Source organism: Phyllobates terribilis, unplaced genomic scaffold (genome assembly GCF_046119375.1).
Source record: "Phyllobates terribilis strain yellow unplaced genomic scaffold, ASM4611937v1 Scaffold_10__3_contigs__length_209671492, whole genome shotgun sequence".
Lineage (NCBI taxonomy): Eukaryota > Metazoa > Chordata > Amphibia > Anura > Dendrobatidae > Phyllobates > Phyllobates terribilis.
In genome coordinates, this window is record NW_027362770.1 from 75,950,925 (window position 1) to 75,969,014 (window position 18,090).

The following is an 18,090-nucleotide window of genomic DNA, read 5'->3' on the forward strand; positions in this document are numbered from 1 at the left end:
CAAAATGGATTTTCCTGGGAAATATGTTAGGGAACATCCTTTCCAGGGTAATGACTTGTATATAAGGCCAAATAAATATACAAAAACAAAAATGCTCCTCGACACCTTGGGCTATGTTCACATGTAGCGTTTTTGATGCATTTTTGCACTGCTTTCAACCGCGATAAATGCAATCACTGGGAAATGTCATTTTAACATACTACAACCTTATTTGCCCATGTGATGTTGTAATTTATGATGAAGGGACTCTGAAAGTCACAAAGCTTATTTTTATAGGGCAATCAGGCAGCCCTTTCTATTCTTAAAGGGCCAGCAGTCGGCCCTCGCTATTGTTAGAGAGCCATCAGACGGCTATGCTTTGTTGTTTCCATTATTAATGAGTGGGTCTCCAATACTTTTATTGTATATATAGTGCTGCAAGGGCAGCCAAAAATTTACACAACCCAATACCCCTTTGAAGAGACACAGAAGAGGGTTTCTGTAAAAAAAAAATGTTCCCATTATAAAGGAGCAGGTCTCCTATAGTAGTAATGCCCTTGCTTTGACTGCAAGGGCTGCCAAAATTTGGGAAAAACCCCACTAACAATTTAAAGACACATAAAGCTGGGCCACAGTAATGACATGTTCCCATTAGAAAGGAGAGGGTCTGCTGTACAGTTATAGGGTATGCAGTGAGTCCAACGGCTGCCAAAATTTAGGAAAAACCCCACTAACAATTTAAAGACACATAGAGCTGGGCCAAAGTAACTACATGTTCCCATTAGAAAGAAGAGGGTCTGCTATACAGTTATAGGGTATGCAGTGAGTCCAACGGCTGCCAAAATTTAGCAAAAACCCCACTAACAATTTAAAGACACATAGAGCTGGGCCACAGTAACGACATGTTTCCATTAGAAAGGAGCAGGTCTGCTATACAGTTATAGTGTATGCTGTGAGTGCAATGGCTGGCAAAATTTAGGAAAAAACCCACTAACAATTTAAAGACACATACAGTTGGGCCAAAGTAACGACATGTTCCCATAAGAAAGGAGAGGGTCTGCTATACAGTTATAGGGTATGCAGTGAGACCAACGGCTGTCAAAATTTAGGAAAAATCCCACTAACAATTTAAAGACACATAAAGCAGGGCCACAGTAGCGACATGTTTCCATTGAAAGGAGCAGGTCTACTATACAGTTATAGTGTATGCAGTGCGTCCAACGGCTGCCAAAATTTAGGAAAATCCCCACTAACAATTCAAAGACAAATAGAGCAGGGCCGCAGTAACGAGTACGACATGTTCCCATTAGAAAGGAGAGGGTCTGATATTCAGTTATAGGGTATGCAGTGAGTCCAATGGCTGCCAAAATTTAGTAAAAACACCAATAAAAATTTAAAGACACATAGAGCTGGGTCAAAGTATCGACATGTTCCCATTACAAAGGAACGGGTCTGCTAAACATTTATAGGGTATGCAGTGAGTCCAACGGCTGCCAAAATTTAGGAAAAACCCCAATAAGAATTTAAAGACACATAGAGGTGGGCCTCAGTAACGACATATTCCCATTAGAAAGGAGCGGGTCTCCCATACTGTTTGCCTATGCAGTGAATGCAATGGCTGTCAAAAATTTGAAGGCGCTGCAATGCCCTTTGCAAGAGACGTAAAGGTGGGAGGGCCTCCTTAAAAAATGCTCCCATTTTTAGGAAGTGGGTCTCCCTTACTGCTTGCCTATGCAGTGAAGCAATGGCTGCTTAAAATTTGGAGGAACTCCAATGCCCATTGCAAGGGATGTAGAGGTCTGAGGGCCTCCTAAAATAAATGTTCCCATTATTAGGAAGTGGGTCTCTTATACTGTTTGCCTATGCAGTGAATGCAACAGCTGCCAAAAATTTGTAGTCACTCCAATGCCCCTTGCAAGAGACATAGAGGTCAGAGGACCTCCTGAAAGCAATGTTCCCATTATTAGGTAGTGTGTCTCCCATACTGTTTGCTTATGCAGTGAATGCAACGGCTGCCAAAATTTGGAGGAATTCCAATGTCCCCTGTAAGACACGTAGAGGTCGGAGGGCCTACTGAAAAAAAACGTTCCCATTAGTTGGAAGTGGGTATCCCATACTGTTTGCCTATGCAGTGAATGCAACGGCTGCCAAAAATAGGAGGAACTCCAATGCCCCTTGCAAGAGACCTAGATATGTTGATATGGTACATATGGTGGTGATATGGTGGTGGAGGATGAGGATGCGAAGAAGGGGGAGGACAAGTGCAAATAGACAAAATCAGGAAGCATATAGCCATGTCTGGTTGTGAATACAGAGGTACATAGGAATAGAGTTAAACCTCCCAAAAAAAAGACACTGTATTTGAGTTTATCTTACGCTGCTATCATACGGTGGTGTTGAGAAGTCTGGCCCAATCCAGCCCTTGTTCATTTTTATAAAAGTCAGCCTGTCAGCATTTTTAGTTGACAGGCGGATGGGCCTATCGGTTATAATTCCACCAGCGACACTAAAAACCTGCTCTGACAAACTGCTAGTGGCAGGGCAGGCCAGGTCAGGACCTCCAAGGCGTAGAGAGCCAGTTCATGCCACGTGTCCAGCTTGAATACCCAATAATTATAAGGCACAGAGGAATCACGGAGGACATTGGTATGGTCGGCAAGGTACTCCCTCACCATCTTCTGAAACTTTTCCCTCCTTGTGAAAGTACCCCGCGCATGAGGGCTTGTGCGATGGGAGGGTCTGAGAAAACTATCCCAGAACTTTGACACTGTTCCCCTGCCTCTGCTGGATTGCATTTGTGTCTCTCTCAACTGTACTCCTTGGTTGTCCAACGAACTGTGACCTCTGCCGCCAGTGTTTTCAGCTGGGAATTTTTTAAATAATTCCGCAACAAGGGCCTTCTTGTACTGCCCCATTTTATTAAGCCTGTCCTGCACACGAATAAGAGAGAAAGTTCCCCTTGTAGCATGGGTCTAGAAGAGTCACCAACCAATAATGACTGTCACCCAAAATTTTGACAACCTGAGGGTCATGGGAAAGTCAGCGTTACATTAACTCAGCCATGTGTGCCAGACTGCAAAAAGGCAAGACTTCCATGTCCTCACCAAGAAGATGACTGACCATGCTCTCCTCCTCATCTTCCTCCTCTTCCTACTACTCCCTGTCCTCAGGCCATCCACGCTGAACAGACGGTATGACAGTTGTGCAGGTAGTACAGTCTATAGCACAGGAAACGAGCTCCTGTTCTTCCTCCTCCTCCTCTTCCTCATTGTCACCCAATCCACTTTGGGATGAGATGAGGCTGGGATGTGTGGAATCACCCTCTATGGTTCCTTGCTCCATCTCATCGTGCTCCGCCTGCAATGCATCCTCTTTAATTGTGAGCAGAGAGCTTTTCAAAAGACAGAGAAGCGGGATGGTAACACTAATTATGGCATCATCGCCGCTCACTATCTTGGTGGAGTCCTCAAAGTTTTGGAGGATGGTACATATGTCTGACATCCATGTCCTGACTTTCTAAAATGGGTACACAGGCGGCGTACTTTGACCAGCAGATCCGACAGAACCAGGTAGCTTTTGAGAAATCGCTGAACCACGAGGTTAAGCACATGGGCCAGACATGGTTTGTATGTGAGCTCGCCTCGCCTCAGAGCTGCCACCAGGTTCGGGCCATTGTCACACGGGACCATGACTGGTTGTAGGGTCAGCGGTGTCAGCCACAGCTCTACCTGCTCTTTCAGAGCTGTCCACAACAGCGTTGTGGGGTTTGTCATCTAAGCATATTAGCTTCAGCCCAGCCTGTTGCCGCTTGGCCAAGGCAGTGCTGAAATGCTTCCAGCTTGCGACTGATGTGGTTATTTCGGAGATGGAGGCTGAAGAAAAGGAGGAGGAGGAGGTGCAGGAGCTGTAGAATATGGGGGCAACCCTGATTGAACCAGGGCGCACATTCATCGGCATCTCTAGGTCCGACTGGGTCCCAGTTTCCACTATATTTACCCAGTTTTCCGTCAGCGAGATGTACCGTCCTTGCCCACAAGCACTTGTCCACATGTCTATGGTTAAGTGGACTTTCCCAGTAACTGCGTTGTTGAGGTCACGTCTAATGTTGTGGGACACGTGCTCGTTTAATGCGGGAACGGCACACCGGGAGAAATAGTGGCGGCTGGGGATCGAGTACGGAGGAACGGCAGCCGCCATCAGATTGCGGAAAGCTTCCCTCTCCACAAGCTTAAAGGGCAACAATTCGAACGCAACCATTCACAAAATTTGTGAATTTAGTAGTGTGGCCTGTGGGGCATTGGCTGCGTATTTGCGGTTTCGTTCCAAGGCCTGGGGTAGGGACAACTGAATGCTACGCTGGGACAAGGACGTGGACGTGCTTGCTGATGGTGCTAGTTGAGAGTGTGCAATGACAGGTGCAGGGCGGGAGGCATCTTGGCATGCACCATGGATAGGAGATTGGCGTGCATGCCAATCCAACAGCGGAAGAAGCAGTGGTGTCACCCGAAGACACTGTTGCTGGATCCTGGGTTCGGCCCACTTAGTCGGGTGCTTTGTTGAAATGTGCCTTATTAAGCTGGTGGTGGTCTGGCAGCTAGTTTTGCTACCCCTGCTGATGCTGGCCTGACAGGTGGTGCAAATGGCCTTTTTGTGGTTGTCGGAAGAGTCTTTAAAAAATAACCAGACTCGGGAAGACCTAATAGTTGAACTGGCAACTTCTGTTGTGTTGGCGTTACGAAGAACACTTTCCCACCTTGTGGCTGCAGCCACCATACTCATTCTTCCTCCCTGTTGTAGTGCTATGCCTCCCTCCCCCTGTGTGCTGCTGTCCTCGCTCTGTATGTCCCCCTGCCAGGTTGGGTCAGTTACTATATCATCCACCACCTCGTCTTCCACTTCCGCACCCTGGTCCTCCTCCTGAGTTTCTGGCAATTGTGTCTCATCATCATCATCCACCTCCTGCGACAGTAATTGCACTTTCCCACCGTCGCCTTCGTGTGACAAGGGCTGACAATATTTGGGCATCGCTACACGCGTTCTCTTGACTTGCTTGAAGCTGGCCGGGCGAGAGGCCCGAATCTACAAATAGAAAAGTGAATAGCTCTGCTGAATGTCCAAGTGTGGGATCAGTTGTCTCCCGGCACTCGGCATTGTGGGCGGAAGGAGGATCAGGATGAGGAATATGCGGTCCAGACTCACGGCTACTGAGACTTGACCGTGTGGAAAACAGGGTGGTGGTGGAGGTGGCTATGTGACTGGAAGCATTTGCTATTCAACCAACAACCTCTTGACACTGCTCTGGGTTCAATAGTGGTGTACTGCGGTCCCTTATTAATTGGGACAGGAAGGTCGAGTGACAAGATGTGAGTGTTTGTTGTAGCACAATTAGCTTGCCCACGGCCACGTCCTCAGCCTCTGCATGCACCATCACCATCACGTCCACTTCTCTGTCCCTTGCCACGCACCTTGTCCAGGTTAAATGGAGGATAATATTTTCCACGTTCACGAGAAATGGCTGATTTTGGAACGCAGTTATACAGTGCAGACCAAAAGTTTGGACACACCTTCTCATTTAAAGATTTTTCTGTATTTTCATGGCTATGAAAATTGAACATTCACACTGAAGGCATCAAAACTGTGAATTAACACATGTGGAATTATATACTTAACAAAAAAAGTGTGAAACAACTCAAAATATGTCTTATATTCTAGGTTCTTCAAAGCAGCCACCTTTTGCTTTGATGACTGCTTTGCACACTCTAGGCAATCTCTTGATGAGCTTCAAGAGGTAGTCACCGGAAATCGTCTTCCAACAATCTTGAAGGAGTTCCCAGAGATGCTTAGCACTTGTTGGCCCTTTTGCCTTCACTCTGCGGTCCAGCTCACCCCAAGCCATCTCAATTGGGTTCAGGTCTCGTGTCTGTGGAGGCCAGGTCATCTGGCGTAGCACCGCATCACTCTCCCTCTTGGTCAAATAGCCCTTACACAGCCTGGAGGTGTGTTTGGGGTCATTGCCCTGTTGAAAAATAAATGATAGTCCAACTTGCCGCTGCAAGATGCTGTGGTAGCCATGCTGGTTCAGTATGCCTTCAATTTTGAATAAATCACCAACAGTGTCACTAGCAAAGCATCCCCACACCATCACACCTCCTCCTCCATGCTTCACGGTGGGAACCAGGCATGTAGAGTCCATCCGTTCACCTTTTCTGCGTCGCACAAAGACATGGTGGTTGGAACCAAAGATCTCAAGTTTGGACTCATCAGACCAAAGCACAGATTTCCACTGGTCTAATGTCCATTCCTTGGGTTCTTTAGCCCAAACAAGTCTCTTCTGCTTGTTGCCTGTCCTTAGCAGTGGTTTCCTAGCAGCTATTTTACCATGAAGGCCTGCTGCACAAAGTCTCCTCTTAACAGTTGTTGAAGAGATGAGTCTGCTGCTCGAACTCTGTGTGGCATTGACCTGGTCTCTAATCTGAGCTGCTGTTAACCTGCCATTTCTGAGGCTGGTGACTCGGATAAACTTATCCTCAGAAGCAGAGGTGACTCTTGGTCTTCCTTTCCTGGGGCGGTCCTCATGTGAGCCAGTTTCTTTGTAGTGCTTGATGGTTTTTGTAACTGCACTTGGGGACACTTTCAAAGTTTGCCCAATTTTTTGAACTAACTGACCTTCATTTCTTAAAGTAATGATGGCCACTCGTTTTTCTTTACTTAGCTGCTTTTTTCTTGCCATAATACAAATTCTAACAGTCTATTCAGTAGGACTATCAGCTGTGTATCCACCTGACTTCTGCACAACACAATATATATATATATGTTGTGGAATACCTATACTCTCCCTACTCTGCCTGTTTCCGGGGTAGACTGTGACGAGCATAGCGGCGCCAAGTCTTATATAGACCTGATGATGCTGTGCGGACAGCCAATCACTGTAATGCCCACAACCAACATGGCTACGGCATTACAGTGCATGGCAGGCAATCCCTGCATGTTCATTGGCTCTCTAAAGAGCGCCAAACATGCAGGGAGGGGACCCGAGTTCTTGCCCAAGCAACCCAGAAATACTCGCCGAGCTTGTCGAGCACAGTGATGCTCGGGTGAGTACTGAGCAGTGGTGAGCACGTTCGCTCATCACTACTTGCTTTCAGTACTGGCATTCATCATTGTCTGATAAGGTGTGTTTATGGCCACTATCACTGCACTTTGGTATAAATTAGAGGGGACACCAGCATAAGGATCCTTAATAATATTTTGGACCTATACCTATATGTTTGTGGTCTCCCCTCTCTGTATGAGATCCATACTATACATAAAAGAGGATATGAATTATACCATCTGTATGTGGTTTTGCCATGTCCATTTATTTGTTTGGAGGCAAACCTGCTGTTTTGGAGTAAATTATTCTGGTACTCATCATCCAGTACATCCTTTTGTACTTTTTATGCATGGTTATTGGTTAGCACATAGCACCTTGCTTTTTCTATTTACCTATTTTACTAGTTTGAATTAAAAATATATTTTTAACCCCTTTGCTATATGCACTGATCCAAAGCTTCACAGACTCAAGAGGGGGAAAGCATGTGTAGCGATGCCCAAATTTTTTTTCAGTTTATCCGGGCCCAGATGAAGTAGAGTCCGAGAAGAATCCAAACCCTCATCACCAGACGTTAACCCCTGGGGTGGGCATGGATGGGTAGGAGAAAGAAATAAATACACACCAGAACATGGAGAACTAAATTAATATATAACAGGGGTTGGAAAACTAAACTACTAAACAGCGAAGGTTGGAGAATAAAAGAAATACACACCAGAGCATGGAGAACTAAACTAATAGAAAACACGGTTTGAAGAACTAAACTAATAAGACAACAGGGGTCGGAGAACTAAACTACTAAACAGCTAAGGTTGGAGAATGAAACAAATACACACCAGAACATGGAGAACTAAACTAATAGAAAACAGGGGTTGGAGAACTAAACTAATAAGACAACAGGGGTCGGAGAACTAAACTACTAAACAGCTAAGGTTGGAGAATGAAACAAATACACACCAGAACATGGAGAACTAAACTAATAGAAAACAGGGGTTGGAGAACTAAACTAATAAGACAACAGGGGCTGGAAAACGTACCTACTAAACAGCTAGGGTTGGAGAACTAAACCACTACACACCAGGGGAGGGAGAACTAAACCACTAGACACCAAGGTGTCACTAGACAGCAAGTGTTGGAATCCCCAAGGCTTGCTGGACAAACCTCTGTATATAACACTTCCTCTAGTGATTCTGCATTCTCCACCTCCTCCAGGGCCTCCACGTGCTCCCTCAACCTCTGCCTTAATGAGTCATATCTTCCAACAGTGCAGAGAGAATCCCCCCACCTCCGTACTGCGCAGTCAGGGCTCACCGCAATCAGGCAGTGTTAAAATTAATATGCCTTGCAGATCGCAGTCATACAGCTGAAGAGTTGTGGACCGCTCTCCAGGCCGAGTTTCAGCAATGGCTGTCTCCACTGAACCTGGAGCAAGGAAAGAGCGTGTGCAATAATGGTGCAAACCAGGTGGCGGCCCTACACACGTGCCTTGCATGGCTCGCATCCTCAACCTGATGATACAGCACTTTCTCCTCCACTATCCCAGCCTGGGTGCGCCACTGCAGAAACCACGGTGCTCACTTAAAACTATAAAAATGAGCAGGACCTTTAGTATAAAAACCAGACTACTAGACAACGAGCAAACTCCTTCATGATAGAGGACACCATCTCCTTAGCTTGCTGGTACTTTTCTGTGGGAATGAGCTTGTCTCCAACCAGCCAGGAATATCCAGCGAATGGCACGCCACGGTATGATATTAGCACCCAGTACCAGAAGCAAAGCCATCCATAATTTCCATACCTCAGGAACTTTATTTCGTAGACTGGCTGAGCAAACATTAGCTTCTCACAAACGAGCTAAAAACACTGAGTGGCAGTAGGTGCAAGTTTCTCCAACATGACCTGTTTGCTATTGTTAGATATCAGAACCCTCCGGTGGGCCCTGGCTTCTCTTTCAGGTGAGTTCGCTGCACAAACCTTGCAGCTGCTATGGGACTCTTTAGTGGGGGGAGAAAGGTGGTCCCTCAGAATCAAATCCTCTGGTGGGCCCAATGTTCTTCAGTCTGACACTGCTTCTCAGTGAGAGTTGTATTTCAGCACAGCCATATTCTTTAGCTTGGTGAAGGGACTGGCATAGAGAGAAACCGTATCTACTCCGGCTGTCATTTCTCTCAGGAAATCCTCCAATGCAGCTTGTTGCATAAGCAATGGCAGCCCATCCAACATCAGCTTACACTTATGGGTGTTGCTTAGTCACAGATAAAGATCTTTCTTTACGCCTTCAATTTAATCACTACAGGGTTAGACAATGGCCTGGTCTGCAATGCATTTTAAGAAATAACGTGCATAAGCAAAGCCACTGTTTAGGCCACTGAAGGTCATTAAGCTAAACTCATACAGCTTTCCCACTGACTGAAAGAGGGGTATCAAGACTTCCAAGACAGCCAAGAGTTCCCTGTCATCACCAAGAGGATGACTGTCCATGTTCTCCTCCTCCTCCTCCTCATTATCACCCAATCCGCATTGAGATGAAGCTGGGCTGTATAGTTCCTTGCTCCACCTGCAATGCCTCCTCTTTAACTGTGAGCACCAAGAGAAGCAGGATTTTGACGCTAATTATGGCATCATCGCCGCTCACCATCTTGGTGGAGTCCTTAAAGTTTTGCAGGACTGCACAAATGTCAGACATCCATGCCCACTCATCAGCTCTTATGTGCGGAGGCTGACCTGAATGCCGATAGGCGTGTTGAAGCTGGTACTCAACAACTGCCCTCTGCTGCTCACAAATCCTTCCCAACATCTGCAACGTTTATTTCCAACATGTGGTGACATCACACAACAGTCGGTGAGCTGGAAGCTGCGAACACTGCTAAAGCACTGCCAGGGTGGTGGAAGCTATAGCTGACTTTCTAAAATGGGGACACATGCATTGTACTTTCACAATCAGCTCTGGCAGATCTCTGTAGGTTTTGAGAAACCGCTGAATGCTCTCTCATTACTAATGTGTACCCCTGTATAGAGAACAATATCATCACTGAAGAATTAAAGGATGAAATATAGCCTGCTTTATATATCACGGTACTAAGAAAACCAATTTCGATTATATCTTGTGTTGTGTACCCCTGTGACAAAAATATCTGCAGCATTTTATGCATTTCAGTAGAGAAGAACTAGTATAATGGTGACCAAGAACTCTTCCACTACAGCCAACGCAGCAGATGGAGACCCAATCAGAATTCTCCACATTTCCAAAAATTTGTGTCAGACACCAACAAATTGGCATCAATTTCAGCACAGTAAAAATGGTAGAATTAGGAACGACACCTCTTGCACTACAGCCAATCCAGTAGATGGAGATTCAATCAGGAGTGTTCACATTTCCCTGAATTAGGGCCTAACACCACCAAAGTGGCATCAATTTCACCAGAGTAGAAGTAGTTTAATGGAGACCGAAACCTTTTCCACTACAGCCAAACCTGGGACCCAATCAGGAATCTCCACATTTCCAAAAATTAGTGACAGACACCAGCAAAGTGGCATTAATTTCACTACAGTAGAAATAGTGTAATTAGGACCGACACCTCTTACAGTACAGCCAACCCAATAGATGGGGACTCAATCAGATGTGTTTACATTTCCCTAAATCAGGGCCTTACACCACCAAAGTGGCATCAATTTGAGCAGAGTAGAAGAAGTTTAAAGGAGACAGAAACCTCTTCCACTACAGCCAACCCAACAGATGAAGAACCAATCAGGATTCTCCACATTTCCAAAAAATTAGTGGCTGACTCTAGCAAAGTGGCATCAATTTCAGTACAGTAGAAATTGTAGAATTAGGAACGGCACCTCTTCCACTACCGCCAACCCAGGAGATGGAGACTTAAACTGGAGTGTTCATGTTTCCCTAAATTAGGGCGTAACATCAGCAAAGTGACATCAATTTCAGTACAGTATAAATTGTAGAATTAGGAATAACACCTCTTCCCCTACAGCAAACCCAATAGATGGAGACCCAATCAGGATTCTCCACATTTTCAAAAATTAGTGGCAGACACCAGCAAAGTGACATTTATTTCCCTGCAGTAGAAATTGTAGAATTAGGAACCAAAGCCTCTTCCAGTACAGCCAACACAATAAATGGAGACCCAATCAGGATTCTCCATATTTCCAAAAATTAGTGGCAGACACCAGCAAAGTGGCATCAATTTCACTACATAAGAATTTGTAGAATTAGGAACCAAAATCTCTTCCACTACAGCCAACCCAGCACATGGAGACTCAATCAGGAGTGCACTATCCTCTCCAGTCATTCACCACATGTCAGACTTGTACTCTATTGTGCAGGTGCACAAGATGGTCTAAAAAGTGTGTGAAAGGACTCACAGAAATTGCTTCTGCCACTTACACTACTGCTACTGCTAATATTTTGGCGTTGAAGAATTGATGTGCCGGATGTTGGAAGTGTAGAGCTGCGATGCACTCTGTGTGCCCCACTGCTGGCTTGGGGAAAACCTATCTAAAGGTTGTGTAAAAGTGTTTCGATACTCCAGCATTCGGGGGTCCCTTTCCAGGGTGGGAAGCATCTGTCAAAATTTACTCATATAATGTGGATCTAAAAGAGTGGCAATCCAGTAGTCAACACTATTTCGAATCATAACTATACAGGGATCATGTTGCAGATAAAGCAGCAAGAACGCACTCATATGCTGGGCCCTTTCATGAGGTTCAAACCCATGCTGTGTTGGTGGCTGGGTAATTCTGATGCTTGTTTCTTCTGTACCCTCCTACCAAACTCGAACAGAGAGGGGATGATTATCCTCTTCATGTTCTGACTGTTGCTCGCACATCACCTCTTCCTCTTCCATTTGTTCCTCGCCTTCACTAACACCTTCACTAACAGTTTTTCTGGTATCACCAACCCCCCTCGATAGCAGTGAACCACCTTCCCTTGGCACCCTGAGATGTCCCCTAGTGTATGACGTTAGTAATAGTGATGAGTGAGCATGTTCGCTACTGCTCGGTGCTCGTCCAAGCATCTCACTGCTCCAGATGATCGATGCTCGCCTAATATTTCCGGGGTTGCTCGGCGGGAGCTCGGGTCCCCTCCTTGCATGTTTGACGCTCTTTAGAGCGCCAATGAACATGCAGGGATTGTCTGCCACTCACTGTAATGCCGCAGCCATGATGGTTGTGGCATTACAGTGATTGGCTGGCCGCACAGCGCCATCAGGTCTATATCAGACCAGGCGCCGCCATGCTCGTCACAGTCTACTCCGGAATCAGGCAGTGTAGGGGGAGGTGCTGCTAAGCTAGGGAGAGATTCGCTTGTTTCTTGGTTAGTATAGGTATATCACAACATATTCTACGCATATCCATCTCAACTAACAGTCCTTCTGAGGACTAATCCAGCTGCAGAGATATCAGTGCTAGGCAGGCAGGCAGTGTACGTGGCAGACTGCAGTGCATATAGCAAGAGGGTCCATTCCAGTTCTGTCTGCTGGTGCTTTTACAGATATTTCTAGAAATAGCCCAAGATATCAGGGGCCAGGAATAATTTTTTTTGGGATCGTATTCCTGATTATTTGCTTAAACAGCGATCCAGAGAACACAGTTTTTCTGCTCCATTTGCTTGTTGCCACTGCGGAATACAGCCAGATCCTTTCCATATTACAGCGCTAAAAATCCACCTATTTAAAACTGTGGTTTGTCCGTCACATGGATCACATATAATTGCGCTGAAAATTCTGCCATTTCTGGCCTCCATTGAAATTTTGTTGCAATGTGTCAGCGAAGTTATAGGCATGAGGTCGCTGTTAAAAATAGTTACCTACAGGCCAGCTATTTAAAACTGTAGTTTGTCCGTCACACGGATAACATATAATTGCGCTGAAAATTCTGCCATTTTTGGCTTCCATTGCAATTTTGTTGCAGTGTGTCAGCGAAGTTATTGACACGAGGTCGCTGTTAAAAATAATTACCTACAGGCCAGCTATTTAAAACTGTGGTTTTCCGTCACACGCATCACATATCACTGCGGTTCAAATCCAGCCATTTGTACTGAACATGGAAAATATTGTCCTCCATTTAAAATGGGCAAGGCGCGTGGCAAGAGACAGGGAAGTGGACGTGATGGTGATGATGGTGCATGCAGGGGACGAGGCCAAGGCCGTGGGCTAGCTGTAGTTGTTCCACAACAAACACCCACATCTTCTCGCTCGACCTTCCTGTCCCAATTAATAGGGGACCGCAGAACACCACAATTGAACACAGAGCAGTGTGAAAAGGTTATTGGTTGGATAGCAGATAATGCTTCCAGTCACTTAGCCACCACCACCACCCGTCTTCCACACGGTCAAGTCTCAGTAGCCATGAGTCTGGACCGAATATTCTTCATCCTGATCCTCCTTCCTCCCATCATTCCGAGTGCCCGGAGACAACTGATTCCACACTTGGACACTCCGAAGAGTTATTCACTTTTCCATTTATAAATTCGGGCCTCTCGCCTGGTCCACTTGAAGCCGGGCAAGAGGAGATCGCCTGTAGCGATGCCCAAATATTTGAGCAGCCACAGTCACACAAAGGCAATGGTGGGAAACTGTCACAAGAGGTGGACGATGATGAGACACAATTGCCAGAAAGTCAGGAGGAGGACCAGGGTGCGGAAGTGGAAGACGCCAGGGGGACATACAGAGCGAGGACAGCAGCACACAGGGGGAGGGAGGCGTAGCACCACAACAGGTAGGAAGAAGCAGTGTGGTAACATCAACATGACGGAAGTTGCCAGTACAACTGCTAGGTCTTCCCGAGTCTGGTTGTTTTTTAAAGACTCTGCCGATAACCCCAAAAAGGCCATTTGCACCACCTGCCAGGCCAGCATCAGCAGGGGTAGCAAAACTACTAGCCTGACCACCACCAGCATGATCAGGCACATGGCAGCAAATCACCCGACTAAGTGGGCTGAACCCCAGGGTCCAGGAACAGTGTCTTCGGGTGGCACCACTGCTTCTTCCGCTGTTGTGCGTGCAAGCCAATCCTCTGTCCATGGCGCATGCGAAGATGCCTCCTGCCCTGCACCTGTCGTTGCACACTCTCAAGTAGCACCATCAGCAAGCACGTCCACGTCCTTGTCCCAGTGCACTGTTCAGTTGTCCCTACCTCAGTCCTTGGAACGCAAGCGCAAATACGCAGCCAAGACCCCACAGTCCTCACTACTAAATTCACACATGTCGCAAATGGTTGCGCTCGAAATGTTGCCTTTTAGGTTCGTGGAGATGGAAGCTTTCTGCAACCTGATGGCAGTGGCCGTCCCTCAGTACTCTGTCCCCAGCCGCCACTATTTCTCCATATGTGCCGCCCCCGCATTATACGAGCACGTGTTTCACAATATTAGCCGTGCCCTCAACAACGCAGTTACTGGGAAAGTCCACCTAACCACGGACACGTGGACAAGTGCTTGTGGGCAGGGATGGTACATTTGGGCAAGTGGATGTGCCCTTGTATCCACTGACACATAGGTGTTAAATGCAGGGGCATAAATGCTTTCATCTTGTGCAACCGCTCTGTCTGTTCTTCATAGATAGGACATGGTAAAACAATATATTAAGGCTTTTTCATTATAATTCTACTTTTACAGATTTAATCCATAATCGTAAAATTTTATATGTGGAAGTTGGCCACCTCAGGAACACAACATCTCCCTCAATTATGGTTATATTATATTCATGTGTGGTATTGATAGAATGCTTGAAGGATGTTCTACAAGATGATGGCCATTTTGTTCCTCTAGAACAGTGTTTCCCAAACCCCATCCTCACAGCCCCCTACAGGTCATGTTTTCAGGATCTCCTTAGTATTGCACAGGTGAGAGAATTCCTGATGCCTTGATGATACTTCAATCACTTGTGTAATACTAAGGAGATCCATAAAACATGACCTGTGGGTGGCCGTGACGATGGGGTTTGGGAAACACTGTTCTAGAAGGTTCCTGGGGGGAAATAATACTCACAGCAGAACTGAGGGCTAAAACTGGATTAGAATAAACTCTAATCAGCCCACACAGCCCCCCAAACACATAGGATGATGGCCCCCACATAAAATTAACTTTTTGGGGGGCTTATTTTGTTATTTTAAATGTTTTATTTGATTTTCCTTTGTTGTTCAATATTCTTTGATTGTATAATACAAATTTAATTCTCCGATGTGCCAGGATTTCCTTTCTTTTTTGTCTTTCCTTTTTTCTCCGTAATACAAAGTATTCCATCTTATGTTGTTTCATGCACCATTAGATATAGCATGAAGACAGCAGCACCCAGTTTATACTGTATTTGCTTCTCAGAGACTGGAAGTCTCACAAGGCCATCAAGATATTAAGATAATGTAGATCATGGCTTTAGCTGAATTCAGGCTCACTCTCTTAAAGGGCCAGAGCTTTTATTACTGAATTAAACAGGATTTTCTTTTACTTATCTGATTCTAAATATATGAAGAAAGGCTATATTTTGGGCTCCTTTTACCTCATGACATTTCCCAGGAGGGGATAGGTTCTCTATATTCACTGTGCATCTTGAACTTGAAAAGGTTTGTTGGCAGATTTTCAGCCACAAACATGAATTTGTATGTATAATTTTCTGTTAACCAAAAATTAATAATTCATACTAAAATGCACAAAGTGGGATGTGGATTTACAGCGTTGTGTGGAATTGTAATAATGCAGATAGTTTATCGCTTTGAGTTATTGTCATTCAAATAAGAAGTGTGAAAATTGTCCTCACTGCCAGAGGTGCAAAATTTACAGAAACTCCAAAATGTTAAACATTAGAAACCAGTCAATGTGACAAATTAGTAATAAAAGACTCCATTACATATCTTTATAGTGTGTTCCTTAAACATATATAAAATTTTATTAATAATATAGCTTCCAATATCAGTAAATATCTAAAGAAGGTAACGTCACAGATATTCTAACAATATCAGGTTAGAGAAGCAGAAGCATATACAAGGAACATTAAAATGTCTACAAATAACCTAGAAAATAAAAATAAATCAGATATGTGCATTAAAAAAAAACATGCATCCAGGTAATAAATCCAATGTAATAGAAGAGAAAATGTGGAACTTGTTGCTTCTATGGATACATAAAAAATGATTTTTTTTTCAATATTGAAAAATGTTTCAAATGTCAGCACAATAATTTTTTGTGTTTTTGTTGTAATATTTCAAGAGGTGAAATTATTTTTCATTGTTGTTCTCCATAGGAATTATTCTTCATGTTACATAACATTTTCAAACAATTGCAATGATCTCATAATATTGTCATCCTAAAAGAAAAGAAAACAACAAGCAAAGTTAAAATGCAACGTAAGATTACATTACTTTTAATAAATATTAATTTATAAAATAAATCATACCAAACATATTTGTTATTATGTTAGACTACAGAACAGAACATTTTATAAGTGTTCCTTAGAGCTACTTCACGACCAACTTCTTTTTGGTCTGTGTGCTGTAGGTGTGTGCAAAGGACAGCACACATAGACAGCATCCTGAGCCATAATAATGCATATTCCAATGCATATGAGTGATTTTCCATTGTCCATGTAGGACAAGCATACGTAACTGCCTATAAAGCCGTACACTCTTATTGTGAAGTGAGATGGTAATTTCCTCTGTTTTCATGCTTCTATTCGGTAGTCTTGCTGCTCCCTGGATTAATATGATCATGGCTAACAGTAAAGCCATTATCCAGTTGACTCAGCACAAGTTACTGACCCAACCCATTTGAAATTGAGTTTTAAAAATCAGGAATGCATGTCATGGGCAGCAATGAATTTTGAGGATAGGTCAGGGTGGACACAAGAAACTTTGCATTTAAAAATGAATATGACAATCTTGTAAAGACTTCTTGTACAGGAGACGAAAACTGGGTGTGATATAACAAAATTACAGAAGTCTTTGGAGCAAGACCTGATCTCAGAAGACATGGGACTTGTACATTCCTTACTATGGTATATTCTTAGGTATTCAGCTAAAGTGGGAAGCTATTTTAACCCTTTCTCGACCTTTGACATACCCCGTAAGTCACTGCCGGGAATGACTTCCCGATCTTGGACGTACGGGGTATGTCATGTTGATTTTGCATGCACAGGAGCTGTGCTTGCGCGATCGCTGATGAGTGTTCAGTAGTGATGAGCGAGCATGCTCGCCACTGCTCGGTACTCGCCCGAGCATCTCAGTACTCGAGATGCTCGGAGCTCGCCGAGTACTTTTGAGATGCTCGGGCGGGAGCTCGGGTCCCCTTCCTGCATATTTGGCGCTATTTAGAGCACCAATCATGCAGGGATTGTCTGCCACTCACTGTAATATCACAGCCATGGTGGTTGTGGCATTACTGTGATTGCCCAAATCGATGGGAACAGTGCTCACAGTGAAACATGAAAAGCCGGCAATTCAGCAGCGGCATACACCGGTACTCGACAATTTAGAACGGAAAGAATAGAGTATCACACATAGATTAGATAGATAGAAACATGTCAGTCACATATATAAGAAGTACAGTGACAGTGTTGGTTACTGTACTGGTCATTTAGTGTTAAAATAAAGGATTTATTAAAAAAAAAATAATAGTGTTTTTGTCTCTTTAAAAGCGTTCTGCTGCGATCCAGCCTGCCATGTCAATGTAGCAGAGCTGAAGCCGTCCTGGGAACCATGGAAAGGTAAGGATGTTGGTTTATTATTTTACTTTTATTGCAGGAGATCGTTGGCTTCAGCTGGAATGGGCGTGATGGTAAGTAGAGTTTAATTTAGAACATTAAAGAATTGTGTCTTTATTTCAATTAAAGGACTTTATTCTGGGTGTTTGTGTTTTTTTTTAATTTTCACTATGGAGTTAGTAATGGGGTGTCTTATAGACGCCTCTCCATTACTAACCTGGGCTTGATGTCAGCTGGCATTATAATCTGACATCAACCCCAACCCTATTACCCCACTGCCACCGCTACAGGGCAGTGGGAAGAGCGAGGCTAAGC

General features: G+C 44.6%; 1 protein-coding gene across 3 annotated transcripts in view; it reads right to left on the bottom strand.

Moving 5' to 3' along the window:
• LOC141164413 (A-type potassium channel modulatory protein KCNIP1) overlaps positions 1-18,090 on the bottom strand; it is an 858,918-nt gene that overhangs the window by 148,084 nt on the left and 692,744 nt on the right. For 2 of the 3 annotated variants that reach the window (XM_073649608.1, XM_073649606.1), the window contains one exon: positions 15,933-16,383. The exons of the other annotated variant lie outside the window; for it this stretch is intronic. In XM_073649608.1, the coding sequence (XP_073505709.1) occupies positions 16,336-16,383 (48 nt within the window). In that variant the 3' untranslated portion in view covers positions 15,933-16,335. Of the gene's footprint in view, positions 1-15,932; positions 16,384-18,090 lie in introns of those variants that run through there. 3 annotated transcript variants of the gene reach the window in all.